We start from the raw sequence: 27,958 nt of genomic DNA, 5'->3' as shown, positions 1-27,958 counted from the left end.
GAAAAAGCTTCTCTTACATTTCTTAGAGCAGTTGTCTCAAATGTGTGACTAGAGAAAAGATGGGGCGTTTGAAAAAGAAACCAGTGTGTTTAAAAGTGATTGTGAAGTGTAGTTTGGAAGAAAAAAAAAATTTAAACCAGTTGTTTAACTTATCAATTAAGAATTTTCTTTCAAGCAACCCAGGAAATGTAAGATGAGTTGCAGCTTGTTTTTATTTTTGGTTTTACTTCTTTCACAAAGGATCTGAAAAATAAAACTGTAAATAAAGTAAAATTACAAAGTATGACTTGAAACCTTAGCAACTAGACTGGGAAAGCGAAATTTATAAACGATGGCATGTTTCGGAGGTGATGATAAAACTGGCATTTGGAGACTAGTTATGGTGGGTGGATGAAAACTCTTTGTCACCACCCCTAGTGGCATTTCATGTAGAGAAGTCAGTCTTATCTCTTGCATGAGTTTACAGTGGACAGGGCAGGGAGGGGAAATAGTATTTTTGCTTAGTGCTACACTGGGCCTCCCATGTGCTTCTAGATCACTGCTTCTAGACCAGATTTTGCAGGTTGTTTTTGTTTAATAATTATTTTAGATACTGAGGGAGGAGAGGGACAGAAAGAATGGCCCTGGTGTTCTCACGGTGCCGTCCTGTGGTGCCTGGTTCTGCTTTTAGGTCGTGTCTTTATTGTAAGGTTTGTACTCCGTTTATTTTTTTTTCCTCCAGGGTTATTGCTGGGGCTCAGTGCCTGCACCATGAATCCACTGCTCCTGGAGGCCACCCCCCCCCTTTTGTTGCCCTTGTTGTGGTTATTATTGTTGTTGTTGATGTCGTTAGTTGTTGGACAGGACAGAGAGAAGTAGAGAGAGGAGGGGAAGACAGAGAGGGGAGAGAAAGACAGACACCTACAGACCTGCTTCACCGCCTATGAAGCGACTCCCCTGCAGGTGGGGAGGCAGGGGCTCAAACCAGGATCCTTATGCCGGTCCTTGTGCTTTGCGCCACCTGCGCTTAACCCGCTGCGCTGCAGCCCGACCCCCTGAACTCCATCTTAACCAGCTGCAAGCCCTGGAGTGGGTTCCAGCGTGGGTCTAACAGCCGTAGTCGCAGGCAAAGAGGACCTGGAGTTGGGTGCTGTCACTGAAAATGTCTCTCTGGCATGTTAGACAGACGGTTTGATTCTAAACAGTTCTCGTAGTGGAGTGCCAGTATGTCCGTGGAATCTCCCTAGAAGCTTCTGTAACACCTCAGACAGCCCGGGTTACTAGAACAAAACTTCTAGTAGAATGCATAACTGCTTTCTAAAAGATGATCTAGAACTTAAATATGGAAACCCCCCCTTGAAAACCCCTGGTCTGTGGAGTGACTTTTGGTAAATTACCTTGGGTTCCAAAAGTCCCCTCATGAACCGTCCATCGCTTTACCATGGATACGAAAGACTTATTATAAAAAGTAATAAAAATGTATCCATACCATAAAAAAATAACTTGAAACCAAATTTAGAGAAGTGACTCCATTCTTCTCTTTACATAGAGAAATTGAATATATTCTGTAAGACATAAACACAAAAGCCGTTACTGAAAAAGTAAGGCCACTTACTACTTGACGACCCCATGATAACATTTTTGATTGAACTTAGAGTCCACTAGCCCCGTCTGCACACACGAAACCACGCGTTTATTCAGTGCTATCTTGTTCTGCTTGCTGTCACTTCACACGTACAGAGATTTCCACAGAATCTGAATGTCAGGATTTTTACAAATGAACTTATGTTATTGTAACTCTTAGCTATTAGCTTGCTATTTATTTTTGATGACTTTTTTGTCGTGGAATATATAACGTATAACTCATTACCAAAAATGTATTTTCAGAACTATTGGTATGTACCTTAGTGTGTGGTATTACTTTCATTTTCCTGTGTGTGAATCTATTTACAAAACTAAGAAAACAGTAAGTAACTATCAAGTGTATCCTTTGGATTTTCTGGCAGGTTTTTCCTTTAAAATAAAACTATAATAGAGTCGTAAACTACTAGACCAAGGAGCAGAGCAGACGGGAAATGTGAGCAGGACTGGCGGCACGTGATGTTCCAGCCTGACACCGGTTATCAGAGCTGAGTGGTCAAGCCCCCGACTGTAATCAGTAAATGGAAGGAAGGAAGGGAGGGAGGGAGGGAGGAAGGAAGGAAGGAAGGAAGGAAGGAGGAAGGGAGGGAGGGAGGACGGCAGGCAGGCTAGTGAGTGGTTCTGGATGGGACAGGTAAGTCAGGTAAAGGGACCAAGTGTTTCATGGTGAAGGATGTAACTGGACCTTTCGTAGTGACCTTAACAGACACAGCGATGCTAGTCCAGAATGCTATAATACAGTGTTACTTTCATAATACTTTATTATTTATAAATAAGATAAAACAAAAGGCCTATAGTTATATATATTGTTGGCACCAAAGATCAATTAAGTATTTTTAATTTGGTGTCAAACAGGAAGAGATAATTCAATGTCCTTACCTACCTTTATTTTCTTTGAAGTAGGCATATGAGTCATCCAGCCAAATCTGAAAGATTCAGGAGATGGGTAACTTCTGGTCTCTTTGATCACTGCTCCATTCTTGATTTGAAACAAACTTTTGTGCTGTGCTGCCACACCCAACAATAACCAGTTACAAGCAGCCGCCACAGCTTTAGAACAAGTGACCCCAAGGCCCACTGAAGGGATGTGGAGGAGAGTTTGGTGTCCAGTGACTGCGTTTGGAGCAAGACCGGGCTTCATTCATCAGCAAATCTGGCTACACATTCAGGACGGGTGTGCTCAGTCTACAGTAGCATTTTGTGTGTTTGTTTGTTCAGCTGGGGTAAAGCTGTAAAATCAGAATAAACTGGGTATTAGCTACATTAACGACAGACTGTCCTTTACTCAGGTCAGGCTGGATCCTAGATGTATTGACCGTGGTATTCAGAGGGGTCAAAACAGTTTAAACAGTGAGAAGCTTATACATTTGATTTCTGAGGACAGAAATATTATGAAGGGAGAAAGAATGAACCCAAAGCTAGTAAATTAAGGTTCTTTTCCCTTGTTAGGGATTAAACTTTGGTTTAAAGGATCTTTAATGCTAGATTTTTCTTTTAACTTGAAAGGGATATATAAATCTAGGCCAGATTTTGAAAACTGCCCCTACACTGCTTTGATTCTGTTTTGCTTAATATGACACTGATTATATACATGTAATTTAAATATTGGAAGAGTTTAGCTTCTCCTGAAAAATGGTAGAGCCAGACCCACACAGTTTGATCAGATCCATGGGACCAAATCGTCTGCGCTTTTTAGAGATGAAACTCCCCACCTCCCCACCTTGGCAAGTCTTTCTTATCTTTTATTGTCTGGTTCAGTACTTTTTCTCCACTGGGACCCCTGAGGGCATTGGAAGATTTGAGAGTTCAATTCTAGGACTTTGTAGCCCTCAGTTTAACTATTTCCTCCATCAAAGATGATTCTTGCCAGGTTTAATTTTTGGAAGGGCTGGCCCGTTATCCCTGTGTCAGATTCTAATTTGCAAGCACAGAGGAAGGCCTCTCCAAGTGTCCAGTTCTCATCTTCTTGCATGTTACATGGTGTCCTGCTACTTCAGCTTTTGTTCTTTTGTTTCCCTTAGTCTAGTGAATCTCCCGCTGGGGGGAGGAGCTTACAGTGTAAGCCGGAAGCCAAGAGACCATCACAGGGAGGATCTCCGCAGAGATGCTGGGTTTAGGCATGGACTGGGAGGGACCAAAGCATCTCGGGGAAGACTTGTCAGTACCACGTGCTTCTCGTGTCTGTTGGAGCTGGAGAGCCAGCTTCACAGCTCTGACACTAAACCCAAAGCCGCATCCCAGGCTTCTTTTGTATTTGCTGCTAACTAGTGACTTACTCTTGCTAATCAGTCACTTACTCTTGCTAACCAGTCACTTACTCTTGCTATCTCAGGTAACTCTGTCCTGGTCTTCCTATAAACTGATTTTTCTGAAGAGGAAAATAAATGAACCATGAAGCTTACCTTGTATATTTTTATTTATACATTTTGAGAAAATTAGAACCAGGGAAGGTTGGTGGATGCCATGTGCATGTAATCTTGCAATCTTGTAACCCATTGTTAATCACAAGTAAAAAAAATTAACTTAAAAACTAAGAAGTAAAGTGTAACAAAGAAAAACTAGAATGACTAGAAAGTCATAACATCCTAGAAAAATAAAAGAATTAGTTTTACTTTGTGTATCAATAACATACCTACTCCAAACTGCTATTACTTGTTCTCATTTCTAATGCAAAGATATGAGAGATGTGTTTCTGCAGTTAGATGGGGCTAGTTATTACTGATCTTTGAAAAATTTCTTTTTTTCCCTCCTCCAATGTTAGTAAGTAACAGGATCTAAAAATCAAATGAGCAGAACCAGTCAGTGGAGTCTCAAGTCCTGATGTCCTGAAGAGCAGAATTTCAGCCTTTCTGGTAAGACTCACCGAAGGCTGAGAGAGTCAAGCAGCAGCTCAGGTCCTGGGGGGCCCTCAGGGAGCCTATTTCTTCTCTTTTCTTTTTTAAAATTTTTTATATCTATCTATTTATTTTCCCTTTTGTTGCCGTTGTTGTAGTTATTATTGCTGTCATTGTTGTTAACCTGCTGCGCTACACCAGGTGTCCTGTTTCTAGAAAAGGAATATTTCTGGAGACCCTTGTATACTGAATTCAGACGCCCAGGGGACCCCAAATGCACAGCCACCAGGGAAATCCCTCACATTCAAAGTCAGACGCAGAGGAGAAGCTCTGACTTCAGTTCCTGTGTCTGTCACAAAGGACACCAAGGCCAGGCGCTCAGACAGCTGAGGCTTATCTTCTCAGGGTCCTGAAGGCCGGGCACCTGTGACCCAGGTGTTGGCAGGGCTGGTTCCGCCCACCAGGCGTGAGGGAAGGATCTGTGTGCTGCCCCACTCGCTGCCCTGTGGCTGGGGAGTCACCCCTTTCTGGTTTGGTTTCGTTTTTTGCTTCTTTGTCTGTCTCTTTCTGTTCTTTGCAGAGCCAGGAGCCTCAGGTAGGATTTCCCTTGCTCCTAGGCGGCTTTTTCATCTGTAAATGAAGCAGAGAATGAGATAGCCCACCACTTGGAGGCCCCTCCCTTAGTCTGTGGCACTCCCATGTGGTGTCAGGGCTGGGCATCTGGACAGGCTATCTCCCAGCACTTCCTGTGTGCTCACGCTACCCTGCCTGCCTGCGCGCCTCTGGACAGACATCTTCTGAAGGCCATGCCGGGCGCACCTTCTGGGCCTCAAGCCCTAGCTCCCTCTGTGGGGACCCTGGTTCTAAATTCACTCCTAATCCACACACTTCTCTGGGGAAAGGTGTGTCCCCGAGTGACTTCAGGGAGACAGAGTCTGGACTTGGCTGTAAGACTCTGACGGTGGAGGCCACAGTCTCCACTCTGGCAGAGTCTTGTGGTGCTTGAGCTAGAGGCCTGCAAGTCAGGGGCCCGGCCAGGGTCTGGCAAAGATCACCTCTAAAATCCTCACAGCTCGAGGGGCTGGGTGTCTCTCTGTCTTGCTCCCTCTTCACATCCCCCTTCCCTCTCAATTACTGTCTCTATCCAATACGTTAATAAAGGATAACATTTTTAAAATTTTTAAAAAGATTTTTCTAATATTTTTTTCCCTTTTGTTGTCTTTGTTTTTTATTGTTGTAGTTTTGTTATTGTTGTTGATGTTGTCATTGTTGGCTAGGACAGAGAGAAATGGAGAGAGGAGGGGGAGACAGAGAGGGGGAGAGAAAGACAGACACCTGCAGACCTGCTTCACCTCCTGTGAAGCGACTCCCCTGCAGGTGGGGAGCCGGGGGCTCGAACCGGGATCCTTCTTTATTAATTTATTTTATTTATTTCCGACTACAAATTGATAGGAGTGTACATAAACACCATTCCCACCACGAAAAGACTGTGTCCCCTCCCCACCCCACCCCCCTCCATGAAGCTGAACATTCACCCTCACCCTCCACCCAGGGTTTTTCTTTGTTGCCCTACTCCAAATTCAGTCAACTCCTGCTTTGAATTTCTCTTTCTGTTCTTCTTTCTCAACTTCTGTTTGTGAGTGGGATCCTTCTGCTGATCCTTGTGCTTTGCGCCTCCTGCGTTTAACCTGCTGCGCTACCGCCCGACTCCCAGGGATAACATTTTTTAATTAAAAAAATAAAATCTCAGCTCTAGAATCTAGGAGAGCAAACACCAGGTGTTGTCGTTGTGACCGGAGTCTGCTCTGCTCTGGGCCGGCTTTTCCAGTCAGAAGCAAAGGGCAGAGGGAGAGGCAGCACAGAGCAAGTTCCCTCGTGCTGGGGAGGCCACGTCACCTGGGTGGCAAAGCAGGCGCCCTCTCAGCTGACCTGCCCAGCCCGTGCACCAAATGCCAGTTTTCATGACGAGGAGATCAGGAATGAGCTGGAGGCCGTGCTGGCATTAGCACACGGCTTTCTCTCTCTCCTCCCAAGAGCTTGCTTGTCCCCTCTTTGCTCAGTCCTGAGAAGTGTGTGTGAAGGGAGAGGACTGTTTTTCCAAGGATTCAATAATTCTTTCCAATAATCTGTTTGGAATTTAACCAGGAGGGACTGACTGTAGCACAAGCTGGCTGAGCCACTTGTTGCAGTGCACAAGGACCCGGGTTCAAGCCCCAGGCCCCACCTGCAGGGGGGAATCTTCACGAGTGGTGAAGCAGGGCTGCAGGTGTCTCTCTGTCTCTCTCCCTCTCTGTCTCTTTTTTCCCCTCTCTGTTTCTATCAAATTAATTAATTAACTAATTAATTATTAAGAAATTGAACGAGGAATCTAACTGCTTACTTTCAACTTGAGATGGCTAATTTTGAAGTCACTCCATTAACATGCATTTTTAAAATGACTTTTTAACTGTGTTTTATTTTGTTGAACTTCACATTAATAGAAGTATTTTACCTGTTTTATAGGATACACATATACAAGTGCTAAGTTAAACTGTATACTAACTTTCCGGTATTTTGAAATGAATGTTCTTGAAATCATACATACTGAGGAAACTCCCCTCTCCTGCCATTGTCTTTATGAGTCAACCATTAAGACTACATTGTCTGACGTTTAAAATTCAGTGTGTAAGCTACAGAAGAGAGTCAGTTTTACTCTGGGAGTGTATAAATAGACATCATTCTGAGAAGTATGTCTGTTATTCAACATTCACATAGCACAGTGAGATACTTTTTGTATTTCCCTCTCACTTATGGCCCAACAGCTCAAGCCTTGACATATCATGCTATGAGTCTGTCAGAATGTGGTTATAAATGTAGTCCTTCCTGTATGCTTCTTTCTTCAGAAAAAAATAATGCCAAGTTTTTAAAAAAATTTTATTTATAACAAGGAAACATTGACAAAACCATAGAATAAGAGGGGTACAACTCCACACAATTCCCACACCAGATCTCCGTATCCCATCCCCTCCCCTGATAGCTTTCCTATTCTCTATCCCTCTGGGAGCATGGACCCAGGGTCATTGTGGGATGCAGAAGGTTGAAGGTCTGGCTTCTGTAACTGCTTCCCCGCTGAACATGGGCATTGACAGGTGGATCCACACTCCCAGCCTGTCTCTCTCTTTCCCTAGTGGGGAGGGTCTCTCGGGAAGCTGAGCTCCAGGATACATTGGCGGGGTTGTCTGTCAAGGGAAGTCTGGCTGGCATCATACTGACATCTGGAACCTGGTGGCTGAAAAGAGAGTTAACATACAAAGCCAAACAAGTTGTTTACTAATCATGGACCTAAAGGCTGGAACAGTGCAGATGAAGAGTTGGGGACATCTCCATTTTGTAGGTAGCTAATAGGCATGTTTTAGTTATATTCTGAAGGGCCCATGACTATACTAGTTTTTTTTTTTTTTTTTTCCTCAGCCTGACATCTGATATGCAGGTGGATCCAATTTATTGTCTGGGGAGATGATGTCATGGCTGGAAATAGGACCAGAAAGCTGGATCAGGGAAGAGAGTAGCTAATGCCAAGATTTAATCAGAGATAGGACTTACTACAGACTGGTCTCCCTGGAAGGTGTGACCCCAGGCCCCCCAGGCCAGCCGCCCCTGGACGGGCTTGACCTCGGAGGACAGACACTGCGCCCGTGTCATGCCAGAGACTGGTCTCAGGACCTGACTGCTGAAAACAGAGCTTGGCATCTGGAGGAGAAAAAGTCCACAGATAGTCTTGGGGGAACAGGTCAGACTGGAGCCATTTATTTTATCACTGCAGTGAAGCAGGAAATTAAACAGTCTAGTCACACATATAACCCCAATGAAAACCAGGGTTAGCAGTTTGTGGTGATTTGCATAACTAAGCTTTCAATTTGGTAATCCAGGAAGGTAAGTTCTAGTGCATGTGACACCTTTTCTTGACTCTGCCTCAAAATGGAGGCAGAATGGTCTTTGCCTTCAAGCTGCTCGGCTCTAGTGAATGGTGTGATGCTTGGAATCAAATGGAGCTTAGTAAGGAGATACAACAGCTGAAGGTCACGTTTCTGGTATTTGATTTAGGATGGGGCCACCGGAGAAACCTAGGAGAGCTGAAGACAGGGATTTTACACGGAAGACTGAGGGTCACAAACGAAGTTTTCAGAACTGTTTTCACATTCAGTCCTAGACAGCTACTATAAATTCATTAACGGCATTGTTCCGATTTTCTGTCCTGGCTGAAGCAGAGGAGTATAAATGAAAATAAAGACATTTTTCATTTAATATACCCCCTATACCTCTAGAGTATTTTAATCATACAACTAACCCACATCATTATATCAATAGACAAAAAAAAGGGGAGTCGGGCGGTGGCACAGCGGGTTAAGCGCAAGGACCAGAGTAAGGACCCTGGCTTGAGCCCCCGGCTCCCACCTGCAGGGGAGTCACTTCAGAGGTGGTGAAACAGGTCTGCAGGTATCTGTCTTTCTCTCCCTCTCTCTGTCTTCCCTTCCTCTCTCCTATCCAAAAACAGCATTAATAACAACAATAATAATTACAATATTTATACAACAGTAATAATATTAGCTACAACAATGATAAAAAGACAAGGACAACAAAAGAGAAAATAAATAAAATATTTTTAAAAATTTAAAAAAGAAAAAAGCAACTCAAAAAAAAAAAAAAACCAGCTTAGTTAAGCAAAATCATTTTAAAAGAAATCACCCATGGCCTTGTTAACTGAAAATGTGTTAGAATAAGTGTGTACAGGAACTTTTTTTTCCTTAGAAAAATGTCCTTTTATTCTCCACCTTTCACTCTGCCTGGAAGTGTGGCCTGTATAGCCAGGAAGAAGCTGCCATCTGAGCAGAGCAGCTCCGCACCCTGGTCAGAACACCCCCGTTCTGTGCTTTGGTTAGAAGTGAAACCTCTTTGCTGTGTGGAACTCATGGTCAGCTGGGGCATTTGTCATCAGTCTGGACTCTGCCCATTTCTGGAGAGCCTCACTGACTGTTCCTGGCATCTGCCTCCTCATTCTCGCCGTTCAAAGGGTAGCCATTTTTCACCTCCGTTCTCTCTCTTTCTCTCTCCCTCCCTCTCCCTCTCCCTCTCCCTCTCCCTCTCCCTCTCCCTCTCCCTCTCCCTCTCCCTCTCCCTCTCCCTCTCCCTCTCCCTCTCCCTCTCCCTCTCCCTCTCCCTCTCCCTCTCCCTCTCCCTCTCCCTCTCCCTCTCCCTCTCCCTCTCCCTCTCCCTCTCCCTCTCCCTCTCCCTCTCCCTCTCCCTCTCCCTCTCCCTCTCTCTCTCTCTCTCTCTATTTTAAAAACTCCTTTTCTGCTTACTTGGAACTTGACTGGGAACAGAAAAGTGAAATTTTGAAGCTTCCTTATCGAATCGTAACTCATCTCTTAGGACCTTGACGTTTCTCTGGGACAATCTCAGTGGAAGACTCGGTTTCTTCTGAGAGTTCATTTAACTAATTCACCGAGATGTGACCCTGTTTGCGGCGGCCATCTGAATCTCAAGCGTATGTTACTCTGAGAACTATGGAGAGCTTGGCAGACTGGCGTGGTGGGTGTGTGGGGCTCCGTTTCTGAGTGTGATCATTCCTGCATTTTTTCCCATTTATAAACTGATGGGGAATGAAGCTCAGCTCATTGCAGATGCAGATAATCTCATAATATTCTCCTGGGTTCTCGCCATCTGGTACAAGGACCACACTCTCAGGCAGAGCTGCTTCATGGCATTTATTTTATTGTTTAAAATATATTTTTATCTTTATTTATTATTGGATAGCGACAGAGACATTGAGAGGGGAGGAAGATGAGACAGAGAGGGAGAGAGACAGAGAGACACCTGCAGCCCTGCTTCACCACTCGTGAAGCCTTCCCTCCTGCAGGTGGGGACCAGGGGCTTGAACCTGGGTCCTTGCTCACTGTAACAGGTGCACTCAACCAGGTGTGGCACCACCCGGCCCCTTCGCGTCATTTCTAAGGTAGAAAATGCTAAGCTTCTAGTATAGGTTGGCTTCTGGCCCTTAACACTGTGTCCACTCCAGGCCCCTGTCTCTGCAAGAGACTGTGCTTACCTTGGGCACCACAAGGTAAGGAGTGCAGATGTGATACCCAGGGCCAGAAGTTCAATCTTCCCTGCCAGTTAGAATCTCAAGCTAAGGGTCTTGCTTCAGTATTCCCAGGCCTGGGGGCTGACTGCGGGTTATCAGACAAACCTGCCAGAGCTCTCCTGCCTGACATGCTTTGACTTTGAAAACACATTTTAATTAATGAAAGAGTGAATGAACTAATGAATGTTGAGGGAAAGAGGCCAAGGTCACACTGCGCCATTTCATGCCACACTGGGGATCAGGTCCAGCACTTCATTTCTGCAAGGCCTGTGCTCTGTTGCTGGACAACCCCTACTTCCCTGGCCTCATCTCTGCACGTCAAACATTCCAGGTGTGTCTTCTAAGGTTTACTTATTTATTAACATGAGAGAGAGAAAGAGAGGGAGGGAGAAGGAGAGAGAGAGAGGGAGAAAAGAAGAAGAAAGAGAGAAAGAGAGGGAGATGAGGAGAGACAGATGGACACACAGAGAGAGAGATGAGGAGAGACACACAGACACAGAGAGAAAGGGGGAAGAGAGGGAGATGAGGAGAGACAGACACACACAGAGATGAGAGACACACACAGAGAGGAGGGGGGAAGAGAGGGAGATGAGAGAGACAGACAGACACAGAGATGAGAGACACACACAGAGAGGAGGGGGGAAGAGAGGGAGATGAGGAGAGAGACACAGAGAAATGAGAGACACACACAGAGAGGAGGGGGGAAGAGAGGGAGATGAGAGAGACAGACAGACACACAGAGATGAGAGACACACACAGAGAGGAGGGGGGAAGAGAGGGAGATGAGAGAGACAGAGAGATGAGAGACACACACAGAGAGGAGAGGGGAAGAGAGGGAGATGAGGAGAGAGACAGACACACAGATGTTGTTTTCTCGGGGCTGGCTTCACAGGCGGGTAACAGATGACCAGGGACACATGGCTGAGCTGAGAATGCAGTTTAATCTTTATTCACCAGCAGGCAAACAGTCCAACACCTAATCACCACACAATGTGCTCCTCCATCTTTCTCCTCCGGCGGCAGAGTCAGGAACCCAGGAAGTACGTAGGGTAGGGGGTGGAGAGAAGGGAGAAGCACGAAACTAGCAAGGGCTAAACCAAATCTCCTGGAGGTGGGGGCAGTGAGAATAAACCAGTGTAACAGAAAGATCATGTAAATAGACCACAACGTCAAGCACTGTAACAGAAGGGGTCCCAGAAGCAGAGCTAGAAGCATACCAACAGAGAGAGAGAGAGAGAGAGAGAGAGAGAGGGAGATAGATGAGGAGAGACACACACAGAGGAAGGGGAAGAGAGGGAGATGAGGAGAGAGACAGACAGACAGACACACATACACACACACAGAGAATACCACTCACTCCGGCACACTCAGAGCCAGGGATCCATGTTTTTAAACCCAGTATCCCAGCTACCACGTCACCTCCTGGGCCTTGCACAGGTTTCTGGGTCAACAGTTATCTGAACAAAAGTTGAGATGTTTGTCTGCACACCTAGCTAGTAGCGTTGTCATTAGAAGACAAGAGGACACACCTGAGAACAGAAGTGGGATGTCTCCCAGAAGTGGCGTGTGGTCCCCAGTGCAGTCCAGCTGTGAGCTCCTGGGCAAGCCACCTCACCTGCCCTGTGCTCAGCTCCCTCCACTAGGAAGTTAGGCAGGAAACTGCTTCAGGGGCAGGGGTGGCACTGGGCTCACACAGCACTGATGCGCTGGTCTGCTGTCTTCCTCTCTCATGAGCAAGTCAACAGAAAAATAAATCGTAAAGATCATATTGTGACATACGCTGTATCTTGTAAAAGCTACCATGAGGCTCTCTATGTGATCTTTTATGTTATTTTCGCCCCCACGGTGTATTGCTGGGGCTTGGTGCCAGCACAACTCCACTGTTCCTGTGGCCATTTGTTTTATATGGGGCGAGACACACAAAGAGACGAGGAGATGGAGAGAGAGAGAGAGAAGTAGAGAAAAACCGGTAGCATCGTTCCACTGCTCATGAAGTTTCCTCCTGCAGGTGGGGACCCAGGGGCTGGACCCAGGTCCTTGCATATGGCAATATCTGCACTCCACTGGGTGTGTCCTCACCTGACAAGATCCATGAACGAATTTTGTGAACTCCACGCAAATGTCGTGGGGGGTAGATAGATAGACGATAGATAGATAGATAGATAGATAGATAGATAGATAGATAGATAGATAGATATACAGAGATAGATAGATAGATAGATGATAGATACATAGATAGATAGATATACAGAGATAGATAGATGATAGATACATAGATAGATATACAGAGATAGATAGATGATAGATGATAGATACATAGATAGATAGAGAGATAGATAGATGATAGATACATAGATAGATATACAGAGATAGATAGATGATAGATACATAGATAGATATACAGAGATAGATGATAGATACATAGATAGATATACAGAGATAGATGATAGATACATAGATATACAGAGATAGATAGATGATAGATATACAGAGATAGATAGATGATAGATAGATATACAGAGATAGATAGATGATAGATACATAGATAGATATACAGAGATAGATAGATGATAGATACATAGATAGATAGATATACAGAGATAGATAGATAGATAGATGATAGATACATAGATGATAGATAGATGATAGATACATAGATGGTAGATAGTAGATAGATAGATAGAAAGATAGGTAGATATATAGAAAGATAGGTAGGTAGATAGAAAGGTAGGTAGATAGATGATAGATAGGTAGATAGAAGGTAGATAGATAAATAGAAAGATAGGTAGGTAGATAGATAATAGATAGAAGGTAGATAGGTAGATGATAGATAGATAGGTAGATGGTAGATAGATAGGTAGATGATAGATGATAGGTAGATAGAAAGATAGGTAGGTAGATAGATGATAGATAGATAGATAGATAGATAGATAGATAGATAGATAGAAGATAGATAGATGACTCTCTGGGGATCGGTACCCTTAACATTTTCGTGAATGATTCTGAAGGAGGGAGAAAAAATTTCTGACTTCAGAGAATATTAAATTCTTAATTAGGACTCGGAGGTTCCTTCGTAAATGCTCTTTCCGACTGACAGGGCCCATGGTCCCTTTCCGCTCTGGCATTCCAGGACTGTATGCGATGGCAGGACGATGATGGCGGGTGCCCTGTGAGCCCACAGCAGCTCTGGCTGTCCGCGTGTTCTTGCCCTGCAGCTTCCAAAGGCCCTGAGCTCAGCTTGTCACATTAGCCAGCTGCTCGTGATGCTGGAACCTCAGCCGCTTCCCCACGGCTGCCAAATCCAGTATTTGGAGGGTCGCCCAGACACCCCAAAGGCCTTGCAGGACTTCCCTTCTCATAGCTCTCATTCACACTTATTTTTTATTCATTTCTTTTTTTAAGAGTTTTTATTTTTCTTTATTTATTAGCGACAGAGAGAAACTAAGAGGGAAGGGGTGAGAGAGAGGGAGAGAGGCAGAGAGACCCCTGCAGCCCTGCTTCACCACTCTTGAGGCTTTCCCTTTGCAGGTGGGGACCGGGGGCTTGAACCTGGGTCCTTGTGGATTGTAACATGTGTGCCCTTAACCAAGTAGATCACTGTCTGCACTTCCATCTCTCTCTCTCTCCTCCATTCTTCTCAATTTCTGTCTCTAATAAATAAGTAAGTTTGAAAGCCAGTGTTCATTGCAGAGCCCAGAACTCTGCCTCCTGCCACCCACCATTCTGTTTCCTGAGTTCTTTGGAGAAGGTGGTGTCTGTATGGCTGTCCAGCGGATGTGTGACTTTCTGGGAATGGGTCAATGAAGAGATGGACTCCGCCAGGCTGTTGCCTGGGCCTGGGCAATGCAGTGATTTTGGACAGCAGCTTACGGAAGCCGCTTCGTTCAGGTGTCAATAACACTTCCTGTGCTTTTCACACTCAGATACTTGCCGCTATTGCTGGGCCATTGCTGGATGGACATAAAGCCAAAGTAACCGGCAGCAGCCCCGCCAAAGCAGAGCCAGGGGCTAAGAATGTCACCAAAAGGTCATCGGAGTGCTTGGAAGACCCAGCTCTTTGGGGTGAATTGTGCTGTCTGCCCTGCCTCCCAGGTACGTCCCCCAGAATCCTGCTAGCGTGAAGATTAGGCAAAGCGCGTGATCATAATGGAGAGAATATGTTTACACATTTGACTCTCCAGTGTACAGCATTAACTGAAATTAATCCCACACAAACGGAGTGATTTCCCCCAGGACCACTGTTCCTTCCTTGCCATTTTTCTTTCACTTGGGGATGAGTCCACCTGATCCACAAATGACCTGCCCACTTGGGAGGGAGAGGCTGTTCGTCCATTTCTCAGGAGAGAAGGGAGACTTGTTTGCAGATAACTCATCCCCCCGAGCTGATCAGAATCTATCACAGTGACTGGAAGGGGTCTGTGTGTCTGTGGGCCATCTGTCCATCTCCATGAGAAAATTGTCTACTTGAATTTGTAAAATATTTTTACTGGGGAGGGGATTAATGGTTTATAGTAAATTGGATTGAGGGTACATGTATAAAATTTCTCAGTTTTCTGCAAAACACTCCCGCCACCCCACCTCCACCCCGGCCCAGGTCCTCCTCCGACATCAGGCATCAGGCCCTGATCCCTCCCCCCACCCAGAGTCCTTGACTTTGGTGCCGTCCACCAACCCCAGTCCACGTTCTGCTGTGTTTCCCTTCTGTTCTTATTTCTCTACCTCTGCCCATGAGTGACATCCTTCTCTTTCTGGCTGATCTCACTTCACATGAACACCAAGGCTGCTTCCAGGGTTTGGCCGTTACAGATCGTGCTGCTATGAACACAGGTGCACACAGATCTTTTTTGGATGGGTGTGCTGGGTTCCTTAGGATCTCTCCCCAGGAGAGGAATTGCAGGGTCGCAGGGCAGGTCCACTTCTAGCCTTCTGAAAGCTCAAGTTCCATCCCAGCTGAGGTGGAGAAGGTGACTTCATCATTCTTAACAGCTGAGTTATTCAGATATTTGCCTTCATTTTTATTGGGCTTGCTGTGGTTTGAGTTCTTTATGAGTGGTTTGTTGCCAGTCTCTTGTCCGATGTGTGATGTGCAAGTTATCGTCTCCCAAAGGCTAGGTTGCCCTTACGGAATGTTCCTTCGATACATAGAAACATCCCAATGTTATTTCCTTCCATTTGTTTAAGCACACTTAGCTGAGAAATGCTCTGGTTAAAAGAAAAAAAGAATTTCACACCAGCTTCCTTCACGACTGAGGGAGAGGGCAATGAGAGGGCACTGGTGCTTGCAAAACACATTTGCATCTTGAGGATGGATAACTAGATGAAGTAGAGAAGTGAAGCAAAACTGAGCATTTTTAAACATCTGTATTTTTAAATGCAAATTAATTTCAGGTCAGAAACACCTCAGGTGCTAGTAAACTAGCAACTAAGGAAAAAAAAAAAAAAAACAACAACAGTGCAAACCCTCCCACCTGCATGCTTTCCTCCAGGGCAGGGTCCCAAATGGATCATGAACCAAAAACAGGAAGATCAAGGAAATAGCAATTGGGTGTTTGCCGCTGGATTAAGCCCTGACCTTGTGTTTAGTGCAAGGGTCTCCTCCAGGCCTAGGACCCAAGGGGATCTTGAATCTGTCTTTTGAGCTGCACTTACAGACCCGTGCTATAATGTAGGCCACAGCAGGCACACCGAGTCTCAGCAAAACCAGCCAAACTAGGACAGCTTTATGCCACAGAGATCATGCAAAGCACCTTCCTCATGTCTCTCCTCAGACAGGTCCCCAGACCTCAGGAGACCAGTGATGCCTGGAAATATAAAAAATGGACCTTTGTAGCGGGGCAGTGCTGTGGGAGACTTGATGGACAGCCTGTGGGCCTCCTTCACGCAAGCTTCTAACCAGGTCTGGCTCCTGGCTGTTAAAAGAATCGAATCGGCCGGGGACCGAGCGGTAGCGCAGCGGGTTAAGAACACATGATGCAAAGTGCAAGGACCATAGTTCGAGCCTCAGCTTCCCACCTGCAGGGGAGTCGCTTCTCAGGTGGTGAAGCAAGTCTGCACGTGTCTGTCTTTCTCTCCCCATCTCTGTCTTCCCCTCTTCTCTCCATGTCTCTCTGTCCTGTCCAACAATGACAGCAACAACAACAACAATAATAATGACAATAACAATGATAAAAAAAAAACAAGGACAACAAAAGGGGAAAAATGGCCAGTTTTTCTTGGCTCCTGTTCAGATTTTTATTTTAATTAATTAATTAATCTACTTACTTACTTTTACCAGAGCCCTGCTCAGCTCTGGCTTACAGTGGTGCAGGGGATTGAACCTGGAACTCTGGAGCCCCAGGCACAAGAGTCTCTTTGCATAACCACTGTGCTGTCTGCCCCCTCCCCACTATTCAGACTCTAGTAGCACTTATTCAGGCTTTCCTTTTAAGACAACCCTTCTCTGCATACATCATCAGCAACATGCGTTTACGTGCTTAGGAAATTCAGAGTGATGGTGTGACTGTCTCAGGGTCCTTGACAGGGCTCCTCATGCTTTGTTGACTTTTCCAGACTCTCTGCAGTGAGCATGTATATCTTTACACTCAACTGCTCATGATTCTATACTTAGATACTTTTAGATGTTCTACTTTAAAGGAAAAACAACAACAAACCCCCCACAGCCTCCTGATGCTTCTACAGGCGGTTCAGCAGAGACCAGTTCATTTACAAGTCCGTGTAATACCGCGCTCGGGCAAAGAAAATTGTACTTTGACTGACTTTTTTAAACTTAGTTTTTTAAAATTTGTTTTCCATTTTGTTGCCCTTGTTGTTTTATTGTTGTTGTTGTAGTTATTATTATTGTTGTTGATGTCGTCATTGTTAAATAGGACAGAGAAAAATGGAGAGAGGAGGAGAGAAAGACAGACACCTGCAGACCTGCTTCACCGCCTGTGAAGCGACTCCCCTGCAGGTGGGGAGCCGGGGACTTGAACCGGGATCCTTATGCTGGTCCTTGCGCTTTACGCTGTAATTTTAGGGACCAGGTGGTGGCGAACCTGGTTGAGCGCACATGTTACAGTGCAAAAGGGCTCAGGTTCGAGCCCCCAGTCCCCACCTTCAGGGGGAAAGCTTTGTGAGTGGTGAAGCAGGGCTACAGGTGTCTCTCTGTCTCCCCTCTCTATCTCCCCTTTCCAATCCATTTCTGCCTATCTCTATCGAACAAATAAAATAATAATAAAATTAAAAAATATAATTTTATTGGGGCCTTGTGGTCCACAGAACAGCCACTGAACAAGGCTTCAAGTTGGGGTCTCCCTGGGCTAAGTGTCTACAGAACACTCTCACCTGAGGCTCCGGCCCAGCGTCCCCTCCCCACCCTCCCCTCCCCTGACCTGGTGCAGTACCAGCTCCGCCCTGGCTCCACTGCTGGAATATAGATTATGGAATATAGATTATAGACTATGGAACATGGAGTATAGATCGCTGGAATATTCCATACTTCTGATGCACTGAGTTTGACGTTTGTTCTGTTTCCCCATTTTTTTCTATTGACATACTGTTGTTTTTGTCTCCAAAAATCTCATATATGTTTAAATCTTATCATTTGTTCAGGTAGTATTTTTGCTTTATAAAAAGAAAGCTATGAGGGCACTAAGAAAGTCATTAAGAAAGAGTCAGCATTTCTGCCTTGCATACGAGCATGGCTTGCATACTTCTTCTTCTAGCGTTTGCCCTTCTTCCGCGTAGCCAGTCAACAGCGTCAGGTTGAGCCTGATGTCAAGTTTCGAGACCTCCTTTGAATCTGGAGAGGTGGCAGTCGTTGACTATGTGGGTCATAGTCTGTCTGTAGCCGCAGGGGCAGTTCGGGTCGTCTCTGGCTCCCCAGCGATGGAACATAGCGGCGCACCGGCCATGGCCTGTTCGATAGCGATTGAGGAGGGCCCGATCATAACGTGCTAGGTCAAAGCCGGGTAGACGCTCACAGGGGTCTGTGATGAGGTGTTTGTTCTTGACCTCAGCTGACTGCCAACTCTGTTTCCAAGAGACTGGAACAGAGAAGTTCAGTGTAGGCGTAGGGGACCAGATTGGGTGACGAGCGTTGGACAGGGTGGGCGAAGATCTCCGCGTATATTGGCAGGTCCGGTCGGGCATAGACGTGGGAAATGAACTTAGATGATGCCGCATCCCGACGAATATCTGGCGGGGCGATGTTGCTAAGAACTGGCAGCCATGGAACCGGGGTGGAACGGATGGTTCCAGAAATGATCCTCATGGAGGAATATAATTTGGAATCGACCAAGTGGACATGGGGGCTACGGAACCATCCTGGGGCACAGTATTCTGCAGTGGAATAGCATAATGCCAGAGAGGATGATCGTAGTGTGGAAGCGCTCGCGCCCCATGAGGAGCTGGCCAGTCTTGCAATGATGTGATTCCTCGCGCCCACCTTTGCTGCAGTTTTTATGAGATGTTCGTGAAATGACAGAGTGCGACTGAGAGTAACGCCAAGATAGACTGGCTGGGCTTCATGCCGGATTCTCGTACCGCCAAGCTGCACATGAAGCTCACGCGAGGCCGAGGCATGGTGTAGATGGAAAACAGATGATACCGTTTTTGCAGTGCTAGGGATTAGTCGCCATTTTTTAAGGTAATCATACTCATCTTTGCTGATAGAGTGGAGGGTGGGCAGAGAGAGAAGCACTGACCTGACACTCCCTTCAGTGTGGCGGGGGCTGGGCTCCAGCCCGGATGGCACAGGCAGCGTCCTGTTGCTGGCCCTTCCTCTGCTGCTTCTCAGGAATTGGTCACACCACAGCCGATCCTGGAATCCCTGATGCTTTCCCTCAGCTTCCTGGCTCTGTGTGTCTTTTCTCTCTGTGTCTCTCTGTCTGTCTCTCTCTCTCTCCTAGCCCTCGTACACATTTCCCCATTGCAGACAGGCATGGTTTGATGTCATCTGTTTATTTGTGTTTTTGTCTGTTCTCCCGAGAATAGACAGTCCTTGGAGGCGGAGGAATTGTCTTATTCCCTGCAGGTCCCTCCAGCTGCCAGAAATTGGCTGGCACACAGCAGACATTCACATGGACTGGTGAAATGAAAGCGATTCAGTCACCTTTCACGAAAAGGCATCACGCCACCACTTTATTTATTTATTTAATTTATTTATAAAATGGAAATATTGACAAGACTACAGGACAAGAGGGGTACAATTTCACACAGTGTCCACCCCACACAGAGCTCCATATCTAACCCCCTTCATTTCATTGGAAGCTTCCCTGTTCTTTATCTCCCTGGAAGTCTGGACCCAAATTCTTTATGGGGAGCAGAAGGTGGGAGTTGTGGCTTCTGTCATTGCTTCTCCGCTGGACATGGGTTTTGGCAGGTGGATCCACACCCCCAGCCTGTGTCTGTCTGTCCCTAGTGGGGCAGGGCTCTGGGGAGGGGAGGCTCCAGGACACATGGGTGAGGGCGTCTGCCCAGGGAAGTCAGGTTGGCGTCATCACGGCATTTGCAGCTCGGTGGCTGATAAAGAGTTAAAATATAAAGCAGAAAAAACTCCATCACTGTTTTAAAGACAAAGCTACATGTCAAGATAGTGTATGTGAAGATAACAAACCAAAGAATAATAGGGAAGTCAGGCAGTGGCGCAGCGGGTTAAGCGCAGGTGGCACAAAGCACAAGGACCGGCATAAGGATCCCGGTTCAAGCCCCCGGCTCCCCACCTGCAGGGGAGTCGCTTCCCAGGCGGTGAAGCAGGTCTGCAGGTGTCTGTCTTTCTCTCCCCCTCTCTGTCTTTCCCTCCTCTCTCCATTTCTCTCTGTCCTATCCAACAACAGTGACATCAATAACAACAACAATGTTAAACAACAAGGGCAACAAAAGTGAAAATAAATATATATTTTTTAAATTTTAAAAAAATAATAAAAAACCAAAGAATAAAGATTTTGGAATTTTCTAAGTATGCTTACTGCTGACCCTCAGCCAGAGCCCTGCCCCTCATTGGCCAAGTGGTGCAGGACACAGGGCAGAGGGGGAGCTGTGAGTGGCAAGGAGCAGGGGCAGCCCTGACTGCCGTCCAGAGGGCTGCTGTCATCTGACAGACATGAGGCAACTGACGCCGCCAGCAGCTTTGACAAAAGTCTCACTGCTCCTCAGTGTTTGACCCAGAACTTCAACACTGCTCCCTTCAGGGATTTGTGAGCCTTGTGAAATGAGGACCGGGATGAGGGGAGTGGGGTGCTCTCACAGCGCGAGGCCAGACCTCCGGGTCAGGAATATCTGCCACCCCAGCTTTAGATGGGCCCAGGCATGGTTTGTGGTGGTGGATTGGATCATTTTAGTCTCCTCTTGTTCCTATGCTTCTACAGATAATCACCCTCTTTCCTTTTCTCTTCTTCTTCTTCTTCTTCTTGGATAGAGACAGTCAGAAACAGAGAGTGTATGGGAGACAGGGAGAGAGGGAGAGACACCTGCAGCCCTGCTTCACCACTCATGAAGCTTCCCCCCTGCAGGTGGGGGCCGGGGGCTTGAACTCGAGTCCTTGCCCACTGTGACACTTGCTCAACCAGGCGCACCGCCACCAGGCCCCTTAATCACCCTCCTCCTGTGGACACATTCCTCACTCTTTGAGCTTTTGCCTCAGGAAGCCTGTGTGTCCACACGATGTACATTTGAAGTCTCTCCCTTCCTGGGCTTGCGTGAGGCTGGCCCAAGTCTCACTCCAGCGCTGCCTTACTGTCACGCCTGCAGACTTCCCACACTGTCACACGGGCACGTTCTGTTTGATTATCTGCTTCATGCTTTTTCGTTTTTTTCCCCTCGGGCAGGCGAGCGGAAAGTCAGCGACTGCACAAGCTACAGGAACCGCTCGGGATGCGAGCCTTGTCTAGCAGGGAAAGAGTACACGGAGCTGCGGCACCACGCCCTCCAGTGCAGAAAGTGCCGGACCTGCGACGGAGAGCACGGTGAGTGTCTGTCTGAACAGGCGTCTGGAAGGGACCCATCTCGGCCCTCGCGCAAACCGCTTGTGAGAGCATTTGCCATCGGTGTTTACTGGCCAAAGAGACTTCACAGGAGGTGGCGCTTGGCGTGCAGCAGGAGCAGTCGATCACCGGCCTACACACCTTGAACTAAGCCGAAGAAGCCCCCAGATGCAGGGGAGTGACTTCCCATGAGCCTGTGGGCAGCTGCAGTCTAGGCTGAGGCAGCTATTTTTATATACATTGATATGCGTTTTATATACATTCATATACATCTGTATACTTTTATATACATTCTATATACATGTATATACATTTTATATACATCTATATACATATATACATTTTATATACATATATGCATTTTATATACATTTATATATACATTCTGGCATGTGTGTGGACAGTGATCCTGTTCATGGTCGGAAAGGGGTCAGAAGCCCGAAGATCCGAGGCCCAAGACATGGATGTGATGCTCCCTCCCTTCTTTGGAAGTCTGCTTCCATCCTGATCGTTCTAACTGGGGACCTGCGTTTTCGTGGGCGGTCTGATCTCTTCTGAGCATGCAGCTCAAACTGCAACACACTACTCTCAGTTTTGTTAGACATCCAGAAATTTATGGACATAAAACTCTTTCTGTCTTTTTTGTTTTTGTTTTCCCTCCAGGGTTATCGCTGGAACTTGGTGAAGGTGCTGTGAATCCACTGCTCCCAGTGGCCTTTTTCCTGTTTTCTTTTTTTCTTTTTAATTTCTATTAGATGGAACAGAGAGAAATTAATAGGGGGGAGGAGATAGATAAAGAGTGAGGAAGAGAGGCACCTGCAGCCCTGCTTCACCGCTTAGGAAGCGTCCCCCCTGCAGGTGGGGAGTGGGAGCTCAAACCTGGATCCTTGCTCTTGATAATACGTTCAAGTTCACTCGACCAGGTGCACCACCGCCTGCCTGGCCCGTCAAGCTCTTCTGCACATGAAGTTTCTGCTTAGGCTCTAAAGAAACGTCTCACGGGAGTCAGGCTGTAGCGCAGCGAGTTGGCACAAAGCACAAGGACCGGCGTAAGGATCCCGGTTCGAACCCCGGCTCCCCACCTGCAGGGCAGTCGCTTCACAGGCGGTGAAGCAGGCCTGCAGGTGTCTGTCTTTCTCTCCTCCTCTCTGTCTTCCCCTCCTCTCTCCACTTCTCTCTGTCCTATCCAACAACGACAACAACAATAAAACAACAAGGGCAACAAAAGGGAATGAATAAATTAAATAAATATTTTAAAAAAAATTAAAAAAAAAGAAACGTCTCACAAGCCTGGGCGCATATTAGAATCCTACCAGCAGCTATGGCCCATGGAGCAGTTAGACCAGAATCTCTGTGTGTTGAAGCTGAGCCCCAGTGTCAGCCTGGGGACTGGGTGTGGGGCTTGACTTCCTGCATTTTCAGCCTGTGCCCAGGTGACGCTGGTGTGCTGTGGCCAGGTGATGCTGCTGGGCAGCCCCTTAGGCCAGAGGAACAGTTGAGTCATTGAAGCAAACATGAGATTGTTTCAGTTGCTAGACTCTTTCTTTCTTAATTTCTTTCTTTCTTTTTTTTTTTTTCTTCACTCAAAACACTCTAGAAGATTTCAGCCATTTAAATCCATGGTTGCCTGTTCTGTACTTAGCACACCAGCTTTTTTTTAACTAAAACAAACAAACAAACAAACAAACTAGTATAGTCATGGGCTCTTTGGAATATACCTAAAATAGGCCTACTAACTAACTACGAAATAGAGACCCCCCCACCCAACTCTTCATCTGCACTACTCCAGCCTGTAGGTTCATGATTAGTCAACAATTTGTTTGGCTTTATATGTTAACTCTCTTTTTCAGCCACTAGGTTCTAGTTGCTACCATGATGCCAACCAGGCTTCCCTGGACAGACAACCCCACCCATGTGTCCTGGAGCCCTGTTTCCCCAGAGCCCTGCCCCACTAGGGAAAGAGAGAGACAAGCTGGGAGTGTGGACCCACCTGTCAATGCCCATGTTCAGCGGAAAGCAGTTACAGAAGCCAGATCTTCCACCTTCTGCATCCCACAGTGACCCTGGGTCCATACTCCCAGAGGGATGAAGAATAGGAAAGCTGTCAGGGGAGGGGATGGGATACGGAGTTCTGGTGGTGGGAACTGTGTGGAGTTGTTTCTCTCTTATCCTATGTTTTTTGTCAGTGTTTCCTTTTCATAAATAAAATTAAATAGAAAAAAAAAGATATCCAAAGATGTGATGGTGTTGACAGGTGTCATGGTGGAAGGGGAGGGTGGCAAGTTGGTGGTCTGTGTGGTGTGCTGACACCTGTCACGAGGAGATCAAAAGCTCCCTGCAGGACAGGGCTGTGAATCCTCATTCTCCCACCAAGAGGATTCCAGAAAAGATAGAGCGCTGTGACTCTGGACATCTGCAGTAGACATTAAAGCCGTTCCTGTCATTTTCATTTTGAGAGTTGCCGTAGTTAAGAAGCACATTTGCTTTGCAGGCCTGGAGGTGCATAGGAGCTGTGTTCCGACACAAAACACCAAATGCAGATGCAAACCCAACTTTTTCTGCGACACTTCTGATTGTGAACATTGCACCCCTTGCAGCAGGTGAGTGTTGGTCTTTCTCTGGTTAATCCACTAGGTAAACCTTGAAAGGAACGCAACCCTGGCTGAGAGACAGGGACCCCGTTTCTTATTTCACTTGGCCTCTTAGCAGCGACTTACCCTTCTGTCCAAACATACAGCCTCCTGGGCCTTTACTGAACGTACCCTGTGTGCCTGGCATCGTGCTGATGGCTTAAGCTAATAACGTGAGCGTGGCATGATCTGGAAAGTCAGAGCAAGAGGTAGAGGAAGCCCGGAAGAGCAGTGGCTCCTGAGTGTTTGCGCCAGGGGGCCAAGAGTCAGAAGGCAGATTTGCACTGAGAGCCTTGGGAGTTACAGGAAGAGTGCCAACTCTGTCTGGGGGTTGAGGGGGTGGAGATAATGGTGTCCGGCTTGAGCTTTGAAGGCAGGGAAGACAAAACACTGCCAGGGAGACACAGATGGAAAGGTCACACTGAAGGGGAGCATGGGTACAAGGATGCCCCTGGGAGTAGGGCAGCCGGCTAGAGGGAAGGGCTAGAGTCAGGGCCAGCTCAAGAAGAGTCTGTCTTCCCAGCTCCGGGGCCTCATTGGGGCTTGAAATTAGAAGGCCTCTCCGTTTCTCACTGCTTAACTGGTCTTCTAATGTCTTGGGTGACTTTGAGAAGATCAGTGAGGCTCCTTACGCATCTGTTTCCTCCCTCACGGGCTTCACTTGTCCTGCAGGTCAAGTAGACATTAAAAGTTATCTTTTCGGGGCTGGGTGGTAGCTCACCTGGTTGAGTGCACGTGTTACAAAGTACAAGGCCACGGGTTCAAACCCCTGGTCCCCACCTGCAGGGGGAAAGTTTTTTGAGTGGTGAAGCGGAACTGCAGGTGTCTCTCTGTCTCTCTCCTTCTCTGTCTCTCCCTTCCCTTTCAAGTTCAATTTCTATCCAATATAGTTTTTTAAAAAAATTTAAAAAGGACTAAGAAATAGTCTTTTCTTTGTAAAATAATCATGTATAGTCATAAACATTTAGATTTTTTAAAAAATTTTATTTATTTCCCTTTTGTTGCCCTTGTTATCTTTTTATTGTTGTTGTAGTTATTATTGTTGTCATTGATGTCATCATTGTTAGATAGGACAGAGAGAAATGGAGAGAGGAGGGGAAGACAGAGGGGGAGAGAAAGACAGACACCTGCAGACCTGCTTCACCGCCTGTGAAGCGACTCTCCTGTAGGTGGGGAACCGGGGGCTCGAACTGGGATCCTCATGCTGGTTCTTGCGCTTTGCACCACGTGGGCTTAACCCGCTGTGCTACCGCCCGACTCCCATAAACATTTAGATTTTATTTATTTAGTTGAATGAGGAAGTGTTGGTGCTTGAACTTGGACCCCATGCCTATTAGCCGGGAGCCTACCTTCTGCACCAACTGCTGGGCCCGCAGACAGAACGTTCAGGATCCTACTCCTGCACCTCCTCTTATAATTCTCACTCGTCTCAGGAAATCAGAGGCTTTAGAAATGGTACATGCTGCCTATGTCCCTTCTCTGAGAGACAAATTTGAATGACGCCCACTTAATCTCTGTTCCAGCCCCGGATGTCTGAGAGCACACCCTCCCTTGCCCTGACAGGACAGAGAAGGGAAAGAACTCATTTGAATGACAACAGCCATAGGCTGAAGTGCTATAATCTTTTTTTTTTTATTTAAGAAAGGATTAATTAACAAAACCATAGGGTAGGAGGGGTACAACTTCACACAATTCCCACCGCCCAATCTCCATATCCCACCCCTCCCCCCGATAGCTTTCCCATTCTCTATCCCTCTGGGAGCATGGACCCAGGGTCATTGTGGGTTGCAGAAGGTAGAAGGTCTGGCTTCTGTAATTGCTTCCCCGCTGAACATGGGCATTGACTGTTCGGTCCATACTCCCAGTCTGCCTCTCTCTTTCCCTAGTAGGGTGGGTCTCTGGGGAAGCTGAGCTCCAGGACACATTGGTGGGGTCTTCAATCCAGGGAAGTCTGGCCGGCATCCTGATGACACCTGGAACCTGGTGACTGAAAAGAGAGTTAACATACAAAGCCAAAAAAATTGTTGAGCAATCATGGACCCAAAGCTTGGAAAAGTGGAGAGGAAGTATTAGGGAGGTACTCACTGCAAACTCTAGTGTACTTCTGCTTTCTTACTTTGGTGCCATACTCCAAACTCAGTCAATTTCTGCTTTGCGTTTCTACTTCTTTTTTTTTTATATGCATAACATTCCCCAGATTCCCATTTAACAGTACAACCCCTACTATTTCATTCATCATTTTTCATGGACCTGTATTCTCCCCACCCACCCACCCCAGAGTCTTTTACTTTGGTGTAATACTCCAATTCCAAGTGCTATAATCTTTATTTAGTGTTCTTACCACCACACACAGAGGTACATAATATTATCTTCTCACCGGTGAGAAAATAGCTTCCGGGTGGTTAAGTCACTTTGCCCCTGATCCCTTAGATAATAGGCAGATTGCAGCTGTTGTTCAGACATCTAGGCTGTCTTACTTTGCGGTTCTTAGCAAGTCCCCCTTCAGTGCCCGAACTACTGCTTATGCTTGTGGTTGGCAGGGGCACTGTCACTGTCACAGGGGGCACCTTAGGGGCACCGTGAACCATGGCTACTGTCCTGAAAGCTCCTTGTTCTGTGGGTCTTTGAGATGGCTTGAGGCAGCATGTGATTGATTACCTGCTAGAATTCTAAAAGTACAGTTTATTACCAATTTTAAGGTTTTTTTTTTTTGTGTGTGTGTGTGTATGTGTTTACTGCAGCTTTTTAAAATGCACACCAGGAGTCGGGCGGTGGCTCAGCGGGTTAAGCTCAGGTGGTGCAAAGTGCAAGGACTGGCGTGAGGATCCTGGGTCGAGCCCCCGGCTCCCTACCTGCAGGGGAGTCGCTTCACAGGCGGTGAAGCAGGTCTGCAGGTGTCTGTCTTTCTCTCCCCCTCTCTGTCTTCCCCTCCTCTCTCCATTTCTCTCTGTCCTCTCCACCAATAACCACAACATTATTAAACAACAAGAGCAACAAAAAAGGAAAATAAAAAAATAAATATTAAAAAAAAATTTTAAATGCATGCCAATCTTTGTTTGCCTTTACTTAACTATTAGTGTTCTAAAACAGTCATTCCTTGGAATACTTTTCACTCAAAGGTTCAAGTAATGAGTTAGAAACAGCTTTAGATATGACTCTAGAAATATTTAAGGGAACGTATTTGCCAGACACACAAATCAGAATAAAATGGTCCTAGGTTTGCAGTGCATCCTTAACAATGGTCCAGGAGTCAGTCGACCAGAAGATGTTTACTGTCCTCTGTGTTTTTTGCAGATGTGAACACGGCATTGCTGAGGACTGCACACCGACCAGCAACACTAAGTGCAAAGAAGGTTACTGCTTCTCTCTTTTCTTCCACCCCCATAGCCAAATAAGCAGATCTCTTGTGATCCACTCAGAATATTTTGTTTCACGTTTTAGTGAGAGTGCTTGTTTTCACGCACATACTATTTCCTTTCCGACCCATAGGATCCAGAGCTGGCTTATGGGGTCTGCTGTTCCTCTTGGTCCCGATTCCAATAGTTGGACTATTGTGGTGTAAGTTCTCATTTTGCTTAAATTTCAGATTGAAATAACTTTTCAAGTAGTTGTTCACAAAACTCTTCGTCATCAACACAGAAGAAAGCTTTGGCCAGGAGGGAGCTCTGTTGCATTGCCGGTTCCCTGCCACTCAGTACACTTCTTTTTTTTTTTCTTTTAAGACTTTAATTTTTTAAAATTATTTTTATTTATTGGATAGTGACAGAGATTGAGAAGGAAGAAAGAGACAGA

At 46.3% G+C, this 27,958-nt stretch overlaps 2 protein-coding genes across 4 annotated transcripts in view; one reads left to right on the top strand and one right to left on the bottom strand.

Annotated features, from left to right (window-relative positions):
- The window catches only part of ACTA2 (actin alpha 2, smooth muscle), a 347,847-nt gene that overhangs the window by 76,325 nt on the left and 243,564 nt on the right, over positions 1-27,958 (bottom strand). Inside the window, exon 1 of one of the 2 annotated variants that reach the window (XM_060186367.1) lies at positions 5,409-5,413. The exons of the other annotated variant lie outside the window; for it this stretch is intronic. The gene's annotated coding sequence lies outside the window, so the exon portion shown is untranslated. Of the gene's footprint in view, positions 1-5,408; positions 5,414-27,958 lie in introns of those variants that run through there. 2 annotated transcript variants of the gene reach the window in all.
- The window catches only part of FAS (Fas cell surface death receptor), a 40,520-nt gene that overhangs the window by 4,483 nt on the left and 8,079 nt on the right, over positions 1-27,958 (top strand). For both annotated transcript variants that reach the window (XM_060186111.1, XM_060186172.1), the window contains exons 2-6: positions 14,499-14,667; positions 21,381-21,518; positions 24,028-24,136; positions 27,461-27,519; positions 27,656-27,724. In XM_060186111.1, coding sequence (XP_060042094.1) covers positions 14,499-14,667; positions 21,381-21,518; positions 24,028-24,136; positions 27,461-27,519; positions 27,656-27,724 — 544 coding nt within the window. The remainder of the gene's footprint in view (positions 1-14,498; positions 14,668-21,380; positions 21,519-24,027; positions 24,137-27,460; positions 27,520-27,655; positions 27,725-27,958) is intronic.

Source organism: Erinaceus europaeus, chromosome 1 (genome assembly GCF_950295315.1).
Source record: "Erinaceus europaeus chromosome 1, mEriEur2.1, whole genome shotgun sequence".
Lineage (NCBI taxonomy): Eukaryota > Metazoa > Chordata > Mammalia > Eulipotyphla > Erinaceidae > Erinaceus > Erinaceus europaeus.
This window is presented reverse-complemented; position numbering and strand designations above follow the sequence as displayed.